At 40.2% G+C, this 18,830-nt stretch overlaps 1 protein-coding gene across 1 annotated transcript in view; it reads left to right on the top strand.

Annotated features, from left to right (window-relative positions):
• Window positions 1–12,091, top strand: part of RNF180 (ring finger protein 180) — a 78,230-nt gene extending 66,139 nt beyond the window's left edge. The window contains exon 7 of the mRNA XM_063128021.1: window positions 11,284–12,091. Coding sequence (XP_062984091.1) covers window positions 11,284–11,480 — 197 coding nt within the window. The 3' untranslated portion in view covers window positions 11,481–12,091. The remainder of the gene's footprint in view (window positions 1–11,283) is intronic.
• Window positions 12,092–18,830: the final 6,739 nt, after the last annotated feature.

Here is an 18,830-nt window from a genome sequence, read left to right as displayed (position 1 = left end):
CATTGTATCAGAGAAAACACAACATCCAAAAAGTGGCTGTATATTAAAATAAGAGATAAAGTAAATAATCTTTAGTACAAAATACTATCACACAGGTTTGTAGTTGTTTTATATTGCCTTGTCTTCCATTTAGAAAAATAAACTGCTATTACAGGGGGATAATTCAGAAAGCTACTCTATTATTATTATTATTATTATTATTTATTTATATAGCGCCATCAATGTACATGGTGCTGTACAGAGTAAAACAATAAAATAGCAAGACCCTGCCGCATAGGCTTACATTCTAATAAAATCATAATAAAACAATAAGGAGGGGAAGAGAATGCACCAAACAGGCACAGGGTAGAGTAAAACTAACAGTATAAAAGTCAGAACAAAATCAAGTTTTAAAAGCTTTAGGAAAAAGAAAAGTTTTTAGCTGAGCTTTAAAAGCTGCGATTGAACTTGTAGTTCTCAAATGTTCTGGAAGAGCATTCCAGGCGTAAGGGGCAGCAGAAGAAAATGGACGAAGCCGAGCAAGGGAAGTAGAGACCCTTGGGCAGGTGAGAAACATGGCATCAGAGGAGCGAAGAGCACGAGCGGGGCAATAGTGTGAGATGAGAGAGGAGAGATAGGAAGGAGCTAGACAGTGAAAAGCTTTGTAGGTCAACAGGAGAAGTTTATATTAGATTCTGAAGTGAATTGGAAGCCAATGAAGAGATTTCAGAAGTGGAGTAACATGGTCAGAGCGGTGAGCCAAGAAAATGATCTTAGCAACAGAGTGGTGAACAGAAACCAACGAACTGATGTGAGAAGAAGGAAGGCCAGTGAGAAGAAGGTTGCAGTAGTCCAACCGAGAAATAACCAATGCGTGAACAAGAGTCTTGGCAGAAGAGACAGACAAAAATGATCAAATCCTGGCAATATTATACAGGAAAAAACGACAGGATTTAGCTACTGCCTCAATATGAGGAATAAAGGAGAGCGAGGAATCAAATATAAAGCCAAGACTACGAGCTTCCTTGACTGGAGTAAGCATAACATCATTGACAGTAAGAGAGAATGAGAGATGAGGAGAAGGTTTAGGAGGAGAAACAAGCAATTCAGTCTTTGCCATATTAAGTTTTAATATGCACCTTCCTCTGTAACTAACTTATGAAACTGGTACAACATAACTTTGAATCACTGGAAAATCAACAATTTGCTTGGTCCAGTATATTATGCAGAAACTGAACTATATTCACTTGCATATAATTAAAATAACTGCACACATTGATAATTACATGCTCACTTCCCTGATATGTACCTATAAATAATAATAGGTACTTCAAGATGTGAAAACTGCACAGTTCAAAAGGGAGTTCTGGAAAGGTTCAGACTATAGTAACTGCCATCTATTCAATTTACATCTCACATAATGACCTGATTCAGCTAGGAGAAACTAGAATTATATTGGTTGGGAAGCAGAATACAGGAATTTGATCTCCACCAGGGGAAAGGGGGGAAATGCCCCCATCTCACCTTTTGCATGCCTGAAAAAGAAAAGTCATGTCAAGGAGAAAAGAAAAGGAACTTCCAGATTTGAACCCACAAAGCAATTCCCTAATCACTCAGCCACAACAGCAGGCAGCAATCAGACATACCACGGGACATTTGTCTTCCCCACAGCTCAGGATTTAGTCATAGATGCCAGAAACACGGGGGCTGCAGGAGGAGGCCTAGCTGGGTAGAACAGCTTATGTTCTATACACTGGAGATTCCTAGTTCAAATCCAGCCCAAAAGCCCACATTAAGAAATGTGAAGAGTTACCCCCATTTTTTAGGACGTTCTTAGGATGTTTTAATAATGTGTACTATGTTTTTAATCAATTTTATGTACTTATACTTATTGTTGTTCCCCACCTCAATCCAAACAAAGAGGCGGGTAAGAAATAAATTTATTATTATTATCATCATCATCATCATCATCACTCAGGCACATCTGAGCCAATCAGCAAGAGCACTGCATAGCCAATAGCCTGCCCCCTGCATGAGCCAACCAGCTCCCACTGGCAACCCATGTGACCAGAATCCATTCTAAGTTGTTAGCCCTTCCAGGTGGCGCTCAGTATGCCTAAATGCCACTCCATCCCTTTTTCTCTTACCCAGTTGCCTCATACAACCTGGAAGCAGCACCCACACACACACTTGTGCACCCTGAGCATCTGCCCCCTGAGTGAACATAGAGGACACTGCCCCTGAGTCCATCAAACTCCCAGCTCCCCACCCATCCCCAAGTCCCATCCTGAGGCCAGCTGAGTCAGGTCCTAGTAGGATGTAACAAACAACATATGTGGCAAAAGCAAAGCTTTTATTGAACAAATCGGGAGAGCCTGAAAGACAAAGGCATGTAGGATTGCCAACCAGTCATGTGAGCAAGGCTTCTTTGCCTAGGGCAAAAGCTCAATGGACAGCAAAGGGGCAGTTACAGTGTTCCTTATGCGGTCCAGTTCCATGCTAGGAACATCTTTAACTGTTGCATAAATGTCTGTCATGTGGTTTGCAAGGATAAAGGAGCCTGCCTGGAGCTATAGATTAACCACCCCATGGAAGAACAGCTGGGAACACACCAGTCACTGCTGGTCATGCAGTGAGCCTCCCTCCTAGTCAGCACAAAACAAGTGTGGGATGTGAACAGCAAAGGGAGACACACAGAGAGAATAATGGGCAATAGTCGGGAGCTGAAACACATAGTCCCTGGACCTGGGGTGTGGGGTTTTTTTTGGGGGGGGGGGGTTTGTTGTTTGTTTGTTGTATTTGTGAGAAAGTGAGAGAGAAGAGTAAGTGGTGCCACCTTGCTGCTCAGTCAGGTCTCATACCTCTGCTTGCCCCCAACAGTGTCTGTGGCCCTTTCTACACCTAAGGGTTATCCCAGGAAAATGGAGGGATTGTCCCTGCCTCCTCCCGGGATCCCCTGTGTGGCATTTGGGCCGTTTCTACACCTGCCTTTTTCCCAGGATCGTCCCGGGATCATCCCTGTGCATCCAAATGACACACAGGGGATCCCAGAAGCAGGCAGGGACGATCCCTCCATTTTCCTGGGATAATCCTTAGGTGTAGAAAGGGCCTTGGATGCACAGGAATGATCCAGGGACAATCCTGGGGGGAAAGGCAGGTGTAGAAAGGGCCTGTGAGTATATTTCGTCCTTAGACATTGTAGGAAACTCTGTGTATGGAGTGGCTGTGTGTCCATGTATCCAGGCTATGATTCTGCAAGGCAAAAGCATTCATGCAGGTTTGGCCAGCAGTGGCAATGGATAGAGTGGCTGAGTGTCTCCCATATGTGGAGTACACTACTCTCCACTATTGTGGGGAAGAGTGTTACAACAATGCAGTTAAGATAAGATGTAATATTCACATATGACAAATGAAGGTGGGGAGATATGGGAGACAATTGCAGCAGCTACACATTGCAGTAAGTGATCCCCTTCCCTTGTTTACCTAGGTGTAATGCTCTGTCCTGGCACTCCCTGTTGTTGTAGTGTTGTTGGGTGTTTTGTGTCTGCTGAAATGTCTGTTAAGATTCTAGGCAAAGAAGTGAAAGCAATGTGCTCAAGTTTCCATGTGTATTGTGCAACCAGGCAGTTTTTGGCAAAAAAATGCTTCTTTTGTGTCCCAAGTGCCTTTTTTCCATAATTTTCCATCACCAAGGTTCCCCTTGTGAGCTCTAAACGTTAATATAATACCTTTAATCTGTGGTCTCCCTGTGTGGGGTTTATTTCCTGTTGGTGGTATGTTGTGATTTGGTGCTGAATTACACCATATTCTATGCTCTCCTTGTGACATGGGTTGGGCTGTCATCAATGCATGGATGGCTATTTTTTTTTAAATGCCCTTCCCATTGAAGCTAATGGGATGGAAAGTTCTTGCACTAGGACTGGAACTTGTGTACAGTTGATCAACTGCTAGAGTTTGGCCATGAATTGAATACGTTTGGATATGGCTTAGATGTGCTCCTTCCCTATGACAGCTATATCCCATCCATAACTCCTCTCCATTTTGGCAGTTTTGCTGGCTTCTCTCTTCTGGTGTGCCATATATATTGCCCCACTGATATAGCAGGGCTACAGTGGATTTACTGACATGAATATGTGTTTGTGCATGCAAATGCATATGTACATGCACAGCCATGCAAGACTCCTCTCTCATTTAATTGAATTGACACCCCTCTATAACATTTCTGTATTTATCTTAATGCTATTTTGAAATTATATGTTAAAAAGTGTCACCAGCATCTGTGAAAGAGCCAACTAATTTGTTTAATTTCAGCACAAGATGTGCTCAATACTTAAATAACAGATTTAAAATAGCAACAAACCGCAATGTGATATCTCCTAACCTCTCCTTGTTAATTACTTAAACTTTCAGATAACAGTAACATTCCTGGGATGAGTGGATATTCATGGTTTCCAGGATCATTTCTGGAACTTGATTGGCATTATATTTGCCATCTTCAAGATTTCACACAGAGACTGATCACAAAAAGAGGTTATTGTTAGAGATGAATTCTTGGGTTAAAGCCTACCTGTTTCTATTGATTTATTACGGCTTAATCTAAGCTATAGCTGATCATTGTGTTTGGGTGGGGGATGGAAAGGGAAGCATACCTATGCACATCTAAGCATTGGTTTAGAGAGAATCACATGCATTTTCTCAGAGACTGGAGGGAAAGCAGAGATTATGTCATTAAAATGCTGTTCCTTCCCCTCTCCCTGACCATCACTACTGAACCACACACAAGAGTTTCTGAAGCCACTGATTTTGAAGTAGAAGTCTTTGTGGAAGATTCAAGGTGCAGAGAGGGCAAAAAGGAAGATATTTATAGATTCTACCGTTTTGATAGTTCAGATCAGATGATGAACAAAGACATGCTGTCGAGTTTAATTTTCCTAAAGCTTATTGCTTGGATGTGAGAGACACTGGTAAAATTTGGTAGAAAGGGGAAAGAACACTAGATTTCTGTGTTGAATAGACATTAAAACATTGTTGATGTGAAACTTACAATAAATCTAGACAGTAGTTTTAGGGAAACAATGGGAGAGAGGAAGGGATTCCACTTCTGAAATCTCTTCATTGGCTTCCAATTCACTCCAGAATCCAATATAAACTTCTCCTGCTGACCTTCAAAGCTCTTCACGGTCTAGCTCCTGCCTATCTCTCCTCTCTCATCTCACACTATCGCCCCGCTCGGGCTCTCCGCTCCTCTGATGCCATGCTTCTCGCCTGCCCAAGGACCTCCACTTCCCTCACTCGGCTTCGTCCTTTTTCTTCTGCTGCCCCTTACGCCTGGAACGCTCTTCCAGAACACTTGAGAACTACCAACTCAATCACTGCTTTTAAAACTCAGCTAAAAACTTTTCTTTTCCCTATAGCCTTCAAATATTGAGTTTGTTCTGACTCTATACTGTTAGCTTCACCCTACCCGGTGCCTGTTTACACTTCCCTGTGCCTGTTTGCATTCTCCTTCCCTCTTTATTGTTTACTACAACTTATTAGATTGTAAGCCTATGCGGCAGGGTCTTGCTATTTACTGTGTTATCTGTACAGCACCATGTACATTGATGGTGCTATATAAATAAATAATAATAATAATAATAATACTGTATGCTTTGTTTTAGTTGAGAATGAGGATTAGGGTTCAGCCAGAGGCTTCACAGAGTAAGTTGAATTTCAGCCTGAGTTTGAAAAAATGGAAAAAGCTCTGCTGTGTAAACTCTGGAAAGAGATCTAGGCACAAGGGGCAGTGTTTTAGTAGAGCACATTACGTTTGTGGCCTGGGTTTGGCAGGAAATGGTAAGGACAGGGTATTTGCTGAATGCAGATGGTAAGCTAGTGCTGGAAATAGAAAGCTGAGGATTTGAGGAGGTCAGAACGAATGCTTTTGCAGCAGAGCTCTCAATAGAAGTGAACGGGCTGACATGCAACAAAGGAAGCAAGAGAGATTAAGGTTGCCATAGTCAAGGGGCATGGCTAGACGGGGCGATATCCCGGGATCATCCCTGTGCATCCACATGACGTACAGGGCATCCCGGGAGCTGGGAGGGACAATCCCTCCCTTGGCCAGGGATATCACCCTAACAATAAATTCCTATTTTTCTGTGGTATCGGGATGGTCCTGAGACCGTGAAACGTGTGGCCCGCCATCACGTTTTTGTCCCAACTCCTCATGAGTAACTGCGAGGAGCTGGGAGCCGGGCACGGAGCTCCTCAGGAGCTCTGTGCCCATTGGGGGTGGGGTGGGGAGAGCAGGAGTTTTTTTTAAAAAAAAAATTAACTCACATTTTACTTTCCGTTTGAAAACAAAAAACAAAATGGTGGCCACAACTTCCTCTTCCTCCTGCTACATCACGCTCCGTGTGTAAATGAGAGGGACGATCTCGCGATCATAAAATCGCGAGATCATACCCCTCCAACCCCCTCGTCTAGCCATGCCCAAGGTAGAAGATGACTAATCCATTATACAGTGGAAGGGGCTACACTTTAGTGGTCGATCACATGGAGAAAGTGCCAGATTCAACCCCTGGCATACCTAATTAAAAATATCAGGTAGCAGGCAATAGGGAAGACCCATACATGAGAATCTAGACCCTGCCAGTCAGAGTAAACAATACTGGGCTAGATGGACAGAAAATCTGACCTGCTTTAAGGCAGCTTCCTATGTTTTCCATCCCTATTTTGTGTTCCAAACCTGGGTGATTTAATTTCTAAAATTAAATTTACATTCTGATATGTGTTTGATGGTTAAAATTCAAGTCTCAACAGAAAACTTTCAAGACTTAACTTGAAAAAATGTTCAGCCATTTTTCCTTCTCATCTAGAAACCTTCACCCATATATTCGTTATCTTCATTAACAGCTGTTGCTAGCCACCTGCTGTGATGCCTAAAAAGAAACCGAGTGACTGTTTTCCACATGATTTTCTCAGCATCACACAGTGCTCACATCTATATATAAATTGTTTTGCACAATCATCATACAAGGGTAACTCTCACTTGGCAAAATCCCATGAGCTGTGAAAAATGCAGTTACTGCTCTCTACTTAGAATGTGCTAAAATGTTAGCTGTCTTTTGATTGATTTACTTTTTGTTAAGCTACTTAGATTGGGGCAGGGGAATCCTGTTTATTTTCCATCATGTTGCTATTTGCTTTTCTTCATAATACAATGAAAGTGATGATTTTACATCATCTCACATGATACCATTTAATGGAAGTTTGCCTGTTGTTTCCCTTGAGATGGGAGAAAGTGGTTCATTTCTTAAACGCTACAAAAATCAATGCAAGGAAACAAAAGCAGCTGAAAGAAGGAAGATGAGAGCAGACTGTTAATTGAATCACAGACAGTTCATTTCTCAGAGCAAAGCCTGACTGTCTCCGATTCAGTGAACACAGTCCACCTTGGCCTCTTTGTTCTATAAGCATACCTAAGAAAGTAGCCTTTATCCTAAAAGCAGAATATATGTTTTTTTTAAAAAGATTTTTTTTTACCCCAGTACAGAAACTTTTGGGAATATTTTTAACAACTATTCATTCCAATAAAATACATAATTTCAGCTGTTCTGTGACCGACACACAGAACAATTTCTTGATGTCCATACTTAACTACTCTTCAGGTTTGTTTCACAGAGGATATATTACAACAGTTTGCCTTACTATCCCCGTAAAACAGCCCTTACTTTCTGTTCCCCTGGGACATCATATTTCTGAAGATCTTGAGAGTATCTTTTGTTAAGAGAAGACATGGAGAAAACTGTTGACAAGAGTGCCTTTTCTTTTGTGAAACATCCCAGGTATTCTCAAGAGAAGAACCTCTTATAAGACATGTGATAAAAACAGTTTTTGTTATTGAGAATCATTCTAGCTGTCAGCTATTCTTATATATAGTGTGTGTGTAACACCATATGTGTGTAATATCAGAAAAAAATGAAAAGGACATGAAACTTTGTTTTGAATGTTGGATATCAGCCAGTCATTTGCATCATATTATTAGTCTTGCAAGAGCTAAAGCACGCTTTAAAAGCTTCACTATTTAAAAATGCATCCACCATCTAAACAGAGGAAAGAAATGGTGGTTCAACTGCTTAATGAGGATGGCATATTGATAACATGACAAAGAAAAGGCCGAAGTGCTCAATTCCTACTTTGGCTCAGTCTTCTCCCAAAAGTGAGTCTATGACCCACCCACCCCTGTTAAAAGTGAAGTACAAGCTGAAGGGGAAGGTTTGCAGTTTGAGATTGATAAACAAATGGTCAAGGAACACCTAATTTCTTTGAACGAGTTCTGATCTCCAGGGCCTGATGAACTGCATCCTACAGGAGCTAGCAGAAGAACTCTCAGAACCACTGTCTATTATCTTAGCAAAATCATGGATGACGAGTAAAGTGCTGGATGACTGGAGGAGGACTAACGTCCCTATCTTCAAAAAGGAGGCACCTGGGAACTACAGGCCAGTTAGTCTGACATCAATCCCTGGGAAAATTCTAGAGATTATAAAGAAGTCAAACTGTAAGCACCTTGAAAACAATGTAGTGATTACTAGAATCCAGTATGGATTTGTCAAGGAGAAATCCAGCCAGACTAAACTGATCTCATTCTTTGATCAGGTAGCCTCCCTTGTGGACTGTGGAGATGCTGTGGACATAATCTATCTTGACTTCAGCAAAACTTTTGACAAAGTACCCTATGACATTCTGATCAGCAAACTGGCTAAAAGTGGGCTAGATGGAACAACAATTAGGTGGATTCACAGTGACTACACAATCAGACTCAAAGAGTGCTTATTCTCAAATTGGGGGGAAGCAATGAGTGGGGTACCTCAGGGCTCAGTCCTGGGCCCAGTGCTCTTCAACATTTTTATTAATGACTTGGATGAGGAGGTGCACAGAATGCTTATCAAATTTGCAGATGACACAAAATTGGATGTCATAGCTAATAGCCTGGAAGACAGAAGCAAATTTCAAGGTGATCTTGATAGGCTGGGGAGCTGGGTTGAAAACAACAGATAAATGCCAAGTTCTATACCTAGGAAAAAGAAACCAAATGCACAGTTACAAGATGGGGGGTACTTGACTCAGCAATACTACAAACGAGAAGGATCTTGGAATTGTTGTAGATCACAAGCTGAATATGAACCAACAGTGTGATGTTGCTGCAAAAAAAGCAAATGCTATTTTTGGCTGCGTTAATAGAAGTATAGCTTCCAAATCGCTCAAGGTACTGGTCCCCTTCTATTTGGCACTATTTAGGCCTCATCTTGAGTATTGCGTCCAGTTCTGGGCACCACACTTCAAGAAGGATGCAGACAAGTTGCAGCGGGTTCAGAGGAGGGCAACAAGGATGATCAGGGGTCTGGAAACAAAGCCCTCTGAGGAGAGACTGAAAGAACTGGGCATGTTTAGCCTTGAGAAGAGAAGACTGAGGGAAGACATGATAGTACTCTTGAAAGGTTGTCACACAGAGAAAAGCCATCTGTCAGATATGCTTTAAGATGGATTGCTACATTGAGCAGGGGGTTGGATTCAATGGCCTTAAAGGCCCATTCCGATTCTACTATTCTATGATCCTTTATTCTTGGCACTAAATCTCCACTAGAAGTCTGAAAAAACTAAATTATGCTCTCTTATATCCTGTGCCTTTCCTTTGAAAAAGTTGGGTTTTACAGGTTCATAGAAACTTGTTTGGAAAGGAATGGTCAAAATCTGGTAAAATATCCTACACACTTCAAAGTTGCTAGGGAAAAATCAAATATTCAGGATCCATATTGTAGCTAATTCAATTTTTATCCTGCCCAATCTCCAAAAGTTCAAGGAAAGTAATGACTAAAAACAAAGAAAATATTTTAATATCTTCTGCAAAGCAAAAGGAAAAAATGTCTGGCAGCTAAACAACCACTTATTCATTTAATGCCATATAATGTTGGTCAAAAGAAAAAAATATTGTCATGGGCAAAATGACACTTCAATTCAGTGTCGATCCAAATAAATTGAATTTATTTGGAGACTATAGAATGACTTTACAGTTTACATGACACAGACATTAAAGCAGAAGCCTAAATTTACAATTTTCATGCTTTTCAATAAATCTGGATTTGTAAGAGAAATCTTCACTTAAATGTATTTTAATGTGCTTTAGACATGTGATTGTTTTACGTTGATTTACAGAAGTTGAGAGGGCTACTCATGTGTTCAGGTGGCAAAAATTGGGTCAGGCATTTAGCTAATGCAATGTGAGATGAATCTCTGTGGGTTTCCACAGCAAGAACAATTACAGTAATAAAACTGCTATTCTTGAATAAAGAATGATTACATTATAAAGTCTAATCCAGGGCAAATGTAATGCAGATTTGCTTAAAGTAAATCACACAGAGATACAAATCAAGGATTCCATCTATTCATCTAAATCTTCTCAACTGGAGCAACTTAACTAGTCACAACTAATGTCACTAAGTGTTTGCATAATTATGCTTTGATTAGTGATTACAAGATGATTCAAAGTTGTTGATGCAAAAAATAGCCCTCTGGCATATTTGTGTTATATTTGCCATAAGAGTGGAAATACATAAAAGGGAATCACATGTAGCAAACTTGTCCACTGGAGAGTACTACACAAGGAGACTGTTTCTGTGGAGAGCAAATAGTTTCCACCCCAGTGGCAAGGCTTTCTCAGCGACAGATTCATTCCTAACATGGAAAACAAGTGAAAAAAAATCCAGGTGCATATTTTGTACTGATATTTAGGATGTGTTAAAGCACATAATTCTTTAGGCTGGAGGATGCCTAGAGTTTTAAGTCTGCTTTTCCTGTCTAAAAAGAAAAAAGGATTGGATTGCACCCTAAAAGCTAAGTATTTTGTTTTCAAATGAAGTCTGAAAAGAACTAAATTAACATAGTAGATCAAACCTAATTGAGGAAAAGCTGATCTAATAGCACAGAGACTAATTTCTACTTTTGTGTGAGGGTTTGTTTGTTTGTGTTTTGTTTTGTTTTTTTGTTTTTTGTTTTTTTGAAACTAGATTTGGCAATTAAAAGAATGGGCTATATTCCTCTTATGCATCTACTTCCCATGATTTGAGAACTAAAATGTCACAAAGAGGAGGAGCCCAACAGAGTTAGGCAGTGATAAACATTAGCATATAGCTCCCCCTCTCTTTCTTTTCTCTGTGCATCTAAAAAATAAAGTTATGAAAGGTTATGAAACAAAATTGGCTCCTACAAGCTGTGTTTAATAGAAGCATAACTAATGTGAATTTTTTACTTCTTTTGCAGGTTTTCAGAGCCCAGACTCCTTTACACGGAGGCATTTCCCACATGCTGCTCACAGGATGGATTATATGGACTTTGAGGATGATAGCCGGATATGGCGATTTGACATGGACATGGTGATAATCTACATTTATTCCATCAATTGGGTCATAGGATTCATTGTGTTTTGTTTTCTCTGCTATTTTTTCTTTCCTTTTTAGGGATTGTATTGTTTTTAATTCAGCCATCAGACAAGAGACTAGACATACCCCAATGACCCAATGTAAAGAATGCAGATTATGTATGAGATTTGGGTTTACTGTACAAGATTGAGAACGCTATAGCATGAATAATTGCATCAATTTTATGATCATTTGATTTTTCTGTTGTGTTTTGAAGTGAAGGAAAGTTTGTGTATAGAAATGAATTGTCAAATCTAATGCTTTTTCTAATGCCTACTAAAATGGCACATGATCTCCTGACCTTGTATTATCTTTTTGGTTTTGTATTAACTTGTAACCAAATTAGGGCAAATTTTCAGATGCATGTTCATCAGACAGTGGCTTCAAGATCAAGTGATGACTGATATGTATGAAACAGCTGTCACAGATAGAATATCACCTCAGATACAATGATTTTTGTGGAGGCTTTTGCACATGAATCTGTTAAGCTAGATCTAAATAGTTCTCATGTGAGTTGTTTGCTTATTTTCAAAGTGCGCCACATGGAATTGGTATGTTGAGTCTCTGGCTTTCCTCTTCAGGAATTCCTTGAGAATTTGGGATGTTATCCTACTTGTATGGCAACGTGCAATATTTCTAATAAGTTCACATGGGATGGCTTGTGTAGACGTTACTGATCAGAGCATTGCAGTAGCCAGTCATGCAGCAGAGGCAATTTACCCTTCTTTTCTCTGTAGTTGTCTGTCAGAGTACTGGAAGGAGTCAAGGGCAAATACTACGGAAACAGAAGGCAAAGCTTCTATTTCATTAATATCTATGTTTATTGACATATGTTTCCACAATGAAATTTAAAAAAAACACCCCGAAAAAGTCACACAACACCCATCAAGAGCAAACACCACAGGTGGCAACGTTACACCTCACTTCCCACACCAGTGCCAAACAAAGTGGAAAGTGTAACATTTAGACCTGGCTTAAGTCATTGGGTGATGTTGCAAGGTATCAGGTGATATATGAATATGAGGATCATCTCATTATTTCTGAACTCCTAAGAAACGAACAGGGTTGGTTGCTCATTATTGCAAAGCTCACATCTCATATGAGTTTGCATATGCATGCAGCAGTAATTAAGGAACTACATATGTGAGTGAGCCATCACAAATCAAACATCACTATCAGAAATTTCATATCACTGCACATTATCTTAAACAGAATGCTTTTCAGTGGATTTGGTTTACACATTCACCTATGAGACTATGGCCACAGCTAGACCTAAGGTTTATCCTGGGATCATCCAGGGTGCACCCCTGCCTGAGCACTGGATCCCCTGTGTGTCACCTAGATGAACAGGTTTGACCCCTGGATGATCCAGGGATAAACCTTAGGTCTAGCTATGGCCATCAAGTGCTGAGAAGTCAAGTAATCTACATCCATTTGTGAACTGCCGTTAGATGTAAAAGACTAAAAGTATTGCAAAGATACATATTTCATCTTCTTACTACACATACAACCCAAATATGTGGAAGTTTAGCTAAGAACATCTAGATAGCTTGCCATTACGTGTCCTGATTATCTTGGTGCAAGAGATCTTGCTTAAATTATTATGCTAGAGCTGAATGTTGGGAACGTATAAAGTCCAAAGTCCCTCATAGAGGAATTTTACTTTCTTCACCTTTATAGTTGGATTCAGCATTTCCAGGTAATGGACTCAAGGAATAGATTTAACAAATAATAATACAATAGTTATGATTTTTAAGTGCCTAAAAGAAAACAAGGTAATACAGAACATAAAAATAGAGTTAACAACAACAAAACTCTGCCCACATCCTTACAATCCATACATATGAACACATGAAGAAAAGGAATGAAGAACAGGCTAAGGAATGGGAATGGAGAAAGAGCGAAACATGCAATCATAAACATGATCTCTCCAAGTAGTTCAATAAGACTTATCCCCCTAGTAAGAGCACTTATTGCAGCCTACAGGAAAATATCTGTTAATTAGAGGTGTATTAAAATAGATGAAGCAATTCATAAGGAGTAGGAGGGGCTCAATTGTCTGATTACCTAGTGGCAATACATTCCAAAGATAAGGTGCTGAATATGGACGTAGGTGTGAGATAGAAGTAATCTTTGGTCTAAGTGATTGTGACCAGAGGAATTAAGGGCTCTAGAATTAGTATAAGAAAGCAATAAAGTGAAAGCACTGAAAAGTAAAAACAATATTTTAAAATGAACACAATAAGCAAAAGGAAGGCACTGCAAAGAGAAAATGACAAACACTTATATTCATAGACAGGAAAGATGAGACAAGCTGCAGAGTGAAAAATAGGTACACATGGTTTTAGTTGGGTTAAAGGAATACCAACAAGAAGGTCTGAACAACATAAGAAACGAATATAAATAAATTCAGAATGAGAATTCTAAGCATACTGACAATAGGTTGTGATGGAATACTAGAATATAAATACCGATACATTTACTATCACATCCTATTTAGTTATGAGCTGCCTGCTACTTGCTTTTTGCACTGATGAGGCAACCATCTGACTAGAAATGACATAGCTTAGCAGCACCATAGGTTACAGGATAACCTAGAAGTAAAAGGGGAGGGTGGTGAATGTCAACATTGGGGAGGATGCTATGAGGTTTGGCACACTGAAACCGCATCTAAAAAGAGAGAATGGTTTCATCACAGTGGGCCAGGATTCCCTCAACCCCTACTCCATTGCTCACCACCCTCCTCTTTCACTGCTGGATCGGCTTGCAATCCAACCGTCCTAAAGGATGATATAATTTCCAGGTGTCATTGACTATAGTCAAGCCAAGTTAGAGCCTCAATGGTGTGAAGTCAGTTGGTGGTTGGGCATTCCCAGGAAAACATCCAAAATAAGTTATGCAAATATAAGTTATATTAGCTAAGTTAAAGGAGTGGATACAGGTCCTTTTACTTCAATTGGCTGGCCAAAGAATAATCTTACCAGATCAGATTCTTACCAGATTGGCTCTTATTGGATCACTCTGCTATTCACTGTTTTTTATAGCCAAATCACAGATATCATGGTGACACCACAAGAGATCTTCTGACAGATTATTGTAGCACAATTCTCAATTTTACAATGTCTTTCCGTCTATTTGTGTGCCTTCTCTGATATACCTGATTTCTGATGTGCTTCATGCAGTCATTCAATTTGTATAGATTCCCATTGTATTTATTAACTTACTTTTATTGTTACTGATTTCCTTGTATTTAGGTTTGTCCAAACTAGCTTATCTCAAAAAACAAAATATGGTCCTAAAGAATGCACTGGGAGCATCTGGATAGTATCCAGTGTTAGGACTACTGTTAGTGATATTGCTCTAGCGTAAACCAATGCTAGCACAACATCATTAGCACTTAGTGCAAAGGGATAAAGCAGTAATTTGCTGCCAAACTTTGACAGCAGCACCATGCTGCTTTTTAGCTTTGCACTAGCAAGCACTAATAATACTGTGTTAGCATTAAGAGCTACATCACTAGTGCTAGTGTTGCACCAAAATTGGATACTATATTTTGATGCTGCAGCATTTGCCATACATTCAATATAGTGTTAATTGAAAGTATTTAAGAATAACTATGAACAATGTATTTAAGTATGAACTGAAAGATTTTAGTTGTGCTTTTTCCTTATTTTATTTAAATGTATGGCTCAGTTCTTCCTGGTTCAGCATAAAGAAGAGTGAAGTAAATTTTCAGCCAAAATGTATTTGCACTTTGGAGCTTTAAAAAAATGGAGGAAAGCTATAGAGAAACAATATCAAGTAACTGCTTTTCTTGGCTTCACGTGTTTGTTTGTCATTTTCTAAACAAACAAACCACATTTTAAAATGTAAAGAAATTGTAAGAATGTATTTATGGTTCTTTTAAAATGAACATAATTAATTTAAAAATTCAATGTATATCTAGATCTATTCCAAACTATAAAACAAAATCATCAAGTTATACTTCATGTATTTACATTAATATTCTGGTACACTAACCCCAATAGATATGTAGGGCAATCCCTCATATTGCCTGTCAGTTACGAGTACACATTACATGTTTAGCTATATATCAGTATAGCTCATGGTGCTTATCTTCACCATGGTTTTATTCCAGGCTCGTCCCTGACCCCTCCATTTTCCCAGGATAGCTGGTTGCCCAGTTATCCCGATTTTCGCCACAATCTTGGGACCATCCCAAGGACCGCAACTGGTGTGCCGCATGCTCCCGGGGCCTGAAATGGGATGGGATGGCTCCATGCCCATGGGGTTGGGGTGGGGTCAGCAATTTCAACATCCCAGCGATGGCGGGGGTGGATGGGCACTTTTTCTTTTGTAAAAAACTTAAGGGAAAAATGTCAGCCGCGACATCCCGCTTTCCTTCCGGGACGTCACGCTGTTGTTTGGATGCTGGGAGAAGATCATGGAAGCAGGTAAGTCCATGATCCTCCCCCTCCCTCCCTCTACACCCTTAGGTGTAGACATGCCCGCTTAGTCACCAAAGTATCTTTGGGATGGTGCATGGGTTGTAACTAATAATTTCCAGCTAGGCCCTTTGTTGCCATTACCTGTGTCTCATAAAACTTTTGTGTAATGTAACTGTATCTGGCAATGCTGGTTACTACACCCCAATCTTAACGACAATTGATAACCTATTTCTAAATTATGAGAATCCCGTGATTTTGGTTCTGAAGCAATGCCTGGTTGTAGTGATACAGATGAACCAACAAAAACCAAAGCCAAGTAGGACCGGAGTAACAATGGCCTGGCAGCGTCCTGACCTGATTCATGGAGCACAATGGAGTATGCAGCAAGTCAGTCTTGTGTCTTAAAGAGTTCCAACACGGTCTGGGTTTTTGCCGAAGACTTTTATCATTTCAGGGCAAGATCACCCCTTCCAGGCTCTGCCCTACCCTTGAGGAGTAGAAGGCATTAAATCAGCAATCCTCTGGCCTGAAAGCTAGCACTCTGTCTAAATTGCCACCAGGCTTGTTGCCTGTGCTGATGGTCAGAATAAGGGTGTGTAAGGCTCCTAGTTTGAAGAGGACTCGTTCCTTGAGGGATTCCGGCTCAGGGCTTACTATCTCTAGATGACATTTGTTTGAGGGGGACCTCACTGATAGGCACTGGCCTGGATGTGAAGTTAGGGCTTGGGCTGGTATCCAGCACCTCTGTTTCCAGTACTGCTGATTTAATGGAGTTGGATGGCCCCTCGTCATCTAGGTCAAATTAGGGCCTGAGCTGGTGCTCAGGGTGGAGGTCGCAGTTGTACTTTAAAGGGAATAGGGACATTTCTTACTGAGAAGGTTTAAACTCCTGTGCTCACAAAGGACCAAATTAGTCATGCTGGGCAACTGTGTGTTAAATGCATGTTTGCCCCATGCATATGTAAACTGGGGCTAGAGAAGAGGAGTGAAAACTTCCCTCCAATGGAAGGTGCCACCTTACCTTCCTAAACACCATAACTTCAAGCCATATTCTCCATGCTTGGCTCGGTGGGGGGCGGGGGGAACTGCTTAAAAGCAATGGAGCCCATTGAGATAAGGCAAAGGAGAGGGCAGATCTTGCTCCTCTTGCCTGAACAGTACCCATCCTCACTTGATATGTAAATGGGGCATGCATGTTTAATATACACACAGTTGACCTACACATATAATTTGGCCTCCAGACATCACAGTCTTGGGGCACTCTGTACTTCATAATTCAAGGTCAACCATTATATTGTGGCTAGCCTGCATTTCACCAAGTCCCTCTGGTATTAAGCCTACAGCTATTAATTTGCTTGCTCAGATATTCAAAATCTTCTCGACCCAATGTGCCTTGACTCTACCTTGGAGACACATTTCCATGGAAGATGTCATTGAAGACAGGACACAGTCATAGCTGCCCAACAGTGTGTTCTATGATCCAAGTGGCTGAAAAACTCACTGAGGAAGGTGCATCTGTATCAGTGGATATCTCATCACACAAATACATTGTGTCCCCAGGAGGGTTGGAATGCATCACTTGAAAATGGTCTTGATCAGCCTTCTTTATTATTTATTTTATTTATTACGCTTATATACCGCCCCCATAGCCAGAGCTCTCTGGGCAGTTTACAGAAATTCTAAAATTGAGATAAAAACAAGTATACAAAAAAAAAAAATTAAAAAATTAAAACACAGAACATACACACATAAAGCATTAAAAACCGTTTAAAAAACGGTTCAGCATTCCTGCTCATTAGGCATGCTAGCTGGGGCTGATGAAAGTTGAAGTCCCAAACATCTGGTCCCAAGTTGGAGAAGGCTGGTCTTGATCGTTTGAACCAGCCCTAAGTGTTCGACCTGGCAGCTGTCTGGCCTCGAAAATACTGAATACTCTGAAAATGATGGTTGCAGTTGATACCAAACTGGAATGTCATCTTTGGCAGCTGCTCCTCATTTACGGAAATCCATTCTCTGAAAGCTCTAGCCAGAACATATTTCAGAGGTATAATGCAACCTTTCTGTTTGAGTAGGCACTTGGTGACAGCATTTAAGCAAATAGGACTTCTTTCCAGCCCTGGCTTCCAGCATACCACTGCCTCCAATAAACAAATAGTTTCACTGGTGCAGGAACCCATAGGATTGGGTCTGCAATCATAATAGATGTAATGAATTCATTAGTTAATGGAAAGGATGGACTAGGATTCCAATTTTTGTTGTTTCATAAGTTATTGGGAAAGTTAGATCCAATTTGGGAAAAGCCAAAATTTTGGCAGTGGGGGTGGAAATTAATGTTGAAAGCTCTTTTTTCTCCATGCCTCCTTACTAAAACCTTGTTGAAATATTTTGACTCTATTCTGTTCTGCTAAACAAACTGTGATGAACGTGCCATTGACTTCCTTGACTGTCTGCTCTTAGCCAGCCTTCTGTGACTTGTTCTATTTCTGGGAATTATTTTATTTGGAGAGATATAGTTCTACCTGCAATATTATTATGGGCTTTGAAATAACATCTGAGATGTGTTTTGACACCCATTTTGATATAGTTATTTTATGTTTGAAGCAATTAAATTGGAATATTTTTATAACCAATTTCATATTTCTGCTTTCATTCCCTATGTACGTAAGTGGGAGTTGCCTGCCTTTACTCATAGTAACAGAATGTTGTTGGTGTGCATTCCCTATATGAAAAGCTAAAAGGCCCCAAAGACCTTTCATTCTAAATTACTCTAGCACATCTGCCTGAAATACTATCCCAATGACACTGCAAAACCAGTGTGACTTTATGAATATGCATGTTTCAAAGGATAAGGATGGTGAATTTAGAGGACTGACAAAAGGAAAACCACAAACATAACAGAGAAAAGAGACCAGATCACAGCCTCATGGAAGGGCAGAAGTAA

The sequence above is a fragment of the Elgaria multicarinata genome, chromosome 6, assembly GCF_023053635.1.
Source record: "Elgaria multicarinata webbii isolate HBS135686 ecotype San Diego chromosome 6, rElgMul1.1.pri, whole genome shotgun sequence".
In the NCBI taxonomy this organism is placed as follows: Eukaryota; Metazoa; Chordata; class Lepidosauria; order Squamata; family Anguidae; genus Elgaria; species Elgaria multicarinata.
The sequence above is the reverse complement of the archived record's forward strand: the minus strand, read 5'-3'. Positions and strand labels throughout refer to the sequence as shown.